Source organism: Nansenia antarctica (assembly GCF_963989245.1).
Source record: "Nansenia antarctica genome assembly, chromosome: 2".
Classification (NCBI taxonomy): Eukaryota; Metazoa; Chordata; class Actinopteri; order Argentiniformes; family Microstomatidae; genus Nansenia; species Nansenia antarctica.
This window is the reverse complement of record NC_137675.1, coordinates 2,221,032-2,223,731: the sequence shown is the minus strand read 5'-3', so window position 1 is coordinate 2,223,731 and position 2,700 is coordinate 2,221,032. Positions and strand designations below refer to the sequence as shown.

The 2,700-nt window shown below is 49.6% G+C and overlaps 1 protein-coding gene across 1 annotated transcript in view; it reads left to right on the top strand.

Annotated features, from left to right (window-relative positions):
- Window positions 1–295: 295 nt before the first annotated feature.
- Window positions 296–2,700, top strand: part of LOC308151799 (TGF-beta receptor type-1-like) — a gene marked incomplete at its 5' end in the record, with an annotated part of 11,459 nt that continues 9,054 nt past the window's right edge. Inside the window, one exon of the mRNA XM_080524696.1 lies at window positions 296–416. Coding sequence (XP_080380822.1) covers window positions 296–416 — 121 coding nt within the window. The remainder of the gene's footprint in view (window positions 417–2,700) is intronic.

Genomic DNA, 2,700 nt, shown 5'->3' with positions numbered 1-2,700 from the left:
TAACTGGGGAAGTTTCATGGTGATATCTATTAGTTAATTTTTTTATCCTATTAACTGGCTGTGTTGCGCCTGGCACAAAAAACCACATTTTCAACCCCTGAATTTACCTTGATCCAATAAATATTAAGACTAAGACTTTTAATATGTTATGTGGTTGTCCCTAGGGATCACAAAAAAACTTGAATGATTACTATTGCAATTTCCCCTAGGTTAAACCACAGATTGACTGGACTATTCTCTCCCTCCCTCCCTCCCTCCCTGCCCCCTCCTCCCCCCCCCCCCCCCTCTCAGGTACATGGCTCCAGAGGTTCTGGATGATTCCATCAACATGAAACACTTTGAGTCCTTCAAGCGCGCCGACATCTACGCCATGGGCCTGGTGTTCTGGGAGATCGCCCGGCGCTGCTCTATAGGGGGTGAGGAGGGGAGGTGAGGGGGGAGGAGGGGAGGGGGGGAGGAGGGGAGGGGGGGAGAGGGGGGGAGGGGGGAGGAGGGGAGGGGGGGAGGAGGAGTCTGTCTGCCTGCCGGTCTGTCTGCCTGCCTGCCTGTCTGCCTGCCTGTCTGTCTGTCTGCCTGCCTGTCTGTCTGCCTGCCTGTCTGTGTGTCTGTCTGTCTGTCTGTCTGCCTGCCGGTCTGTCTGCCTGCCTGCCTGTCTGTCTGCCTGCCTGTCTGTCTGTCTGCCTGCCTGTCTGCCTGCCTGTCTGTGTGTCTGTGTGTCTGTCGGACTGTCTGTCTGCCTGCCTGCCGGTCTGTCAGATTCAGATTCAGATTCAGATTCAGATAACGTTTATTGCCATTATGCATTACACATATAGGAATTTGCTTCGTCATTACAGTAAGTGCGTTTATACTTTTTTCACGTGTCAAAAAACAGGACAACACAACAACAACAACACAGGACAGACAACAGTGCATTGGATAGTGCAACATATATAAAGTGCAGTGCAGAGTTTTTACAGTGAGTCCAGTGCATATTCAGTCCTGGGCAGACTTGGAGGCGGGGGGGAGGGGGAAGCCAGAGTCATTTATCAGCCTGGCGGCTGAGGGGTAGAAACCAGTGGCGGGCGGTGCATTTCACACCTAGGCCTTCAGTGATGTCCGACACATTCCTACCTGAATTATTCTACCTCTTAATACCATCGTTATGACGCCATGGCTCTAGAAACTAGACAGAAACACAGTATAACCGGGCGTTGCATCACCTTAACATAGTCAGACAAGTACAACAGAGTTATATTAATATTTCCGAAGCATTTTTAATCAATAAATCCGCATTTACAATGAAGAGTGTTAAACTAACATCTTTAAGATCGCTACATTACCCACTTCTGTCGTCTCGTCCACCATAATAGCGACAAAGGGTGCCTTTTTAATCTCCATTTTGATCTCTTCTTCCATCACTTCAGCAATAGCAAAAATCAGGTCGTTTTGTATTTTGCCTGACGTCCCAGTAAACACTTTGTTTGTGGACAGGTGGTAATGTAAATCTGGGTTGTTTTCAGCCAGAAAAGAAAGAAGCTCAACGTAGTTTCCTCTGTTTGTGGACTTGGCGCTTTCATCCTGTCCCCTAAATGAAAGTTATTGTTTACCCAAAAACAGGACACAATCGATCAGTATTATCGATCAGTCAACGAAAGCTTTCGTTGTGAGGCTCCGTTTCCCTGTGCACTTTCAAACGTTTCACATCTACCGGCATAGTTCCGCATCTCAATAGTGAATATCAATAGTGCGTAGTAATAGTGCGTAGCAATAGTGCGTATCCAATCAAAAGACGTGCTGGGTGCTGACATCGTTGAGCCTTCCAGCAGGCGCCGTTGTTGCTTTTGCTCGCATCTACGTAGGTTTACTAGGTACGCCACATGTTTTCTCGTTCCAACGTAAAGTTACAGGTCGAATCCGCTTCACCGTTTAATGTGAAGGCGGGCAGATTTTTGAGCCCCCTAGCAACACATTTTGATTGGATAAAAGCTCTAACATAAAGGCCAGCCCTCCAAATCTCAATCGGAGACTGGAAGCAGCGCAACCAAGAGGAAAGCTATGAAATGAAGAGAATAGACTATGGGGAATCATTAATACATATTTGTGGAAAATATATATTAAAATAAAATGTATATTCTGATGATGTTTAGGCCAGCAGAGAAGGCCTTGCTGGCCCTGACGGCACACCACTGGTAGAAACTGAGCCTGTGGCGGGCCTTCAGTGCCTTAGGCAGCCGCAACCTTCTTCCAGAGGGAAGCAGGGTGAGGAGGCCGTGGCCGGGGTGGAAGGGGTCTGCCATGATCTTCCTTGCCCTCCTCAGAGCCCTGGTGTCATGCAGGGAGTTGAGGGAGGGCAAGGGACAGCCGATCACCCTCTCTGCTTAACGTAGCACCCGCTGCAACTTGGCCTTGTCCTTGGTCGTTGCAGCAGGGAACCAGGTGATGATGGAGTGGGTGAGGATGGACTCTATGATGGCCGTGTAAAACTGGACCATCATGGACCTCGGCAGCCTGAGTTTCCTCAGCTGCCGGAGGAAGAACATCCTCTTCTGGGCCTTCTTCGTGAGGGCCTCGGTGTTCTGCTCCCACTTTAGGTCCCGGGAGATGGTCATGCCTAGAAAGCGGCATGACTCCACAGAGGCCACCGGGGTACCTCCCAGCGTGATGGGAGGGGGCAGGGCTGCTTTCCTTCGGAAGTCCACCACCATCTCCACTGTTTTC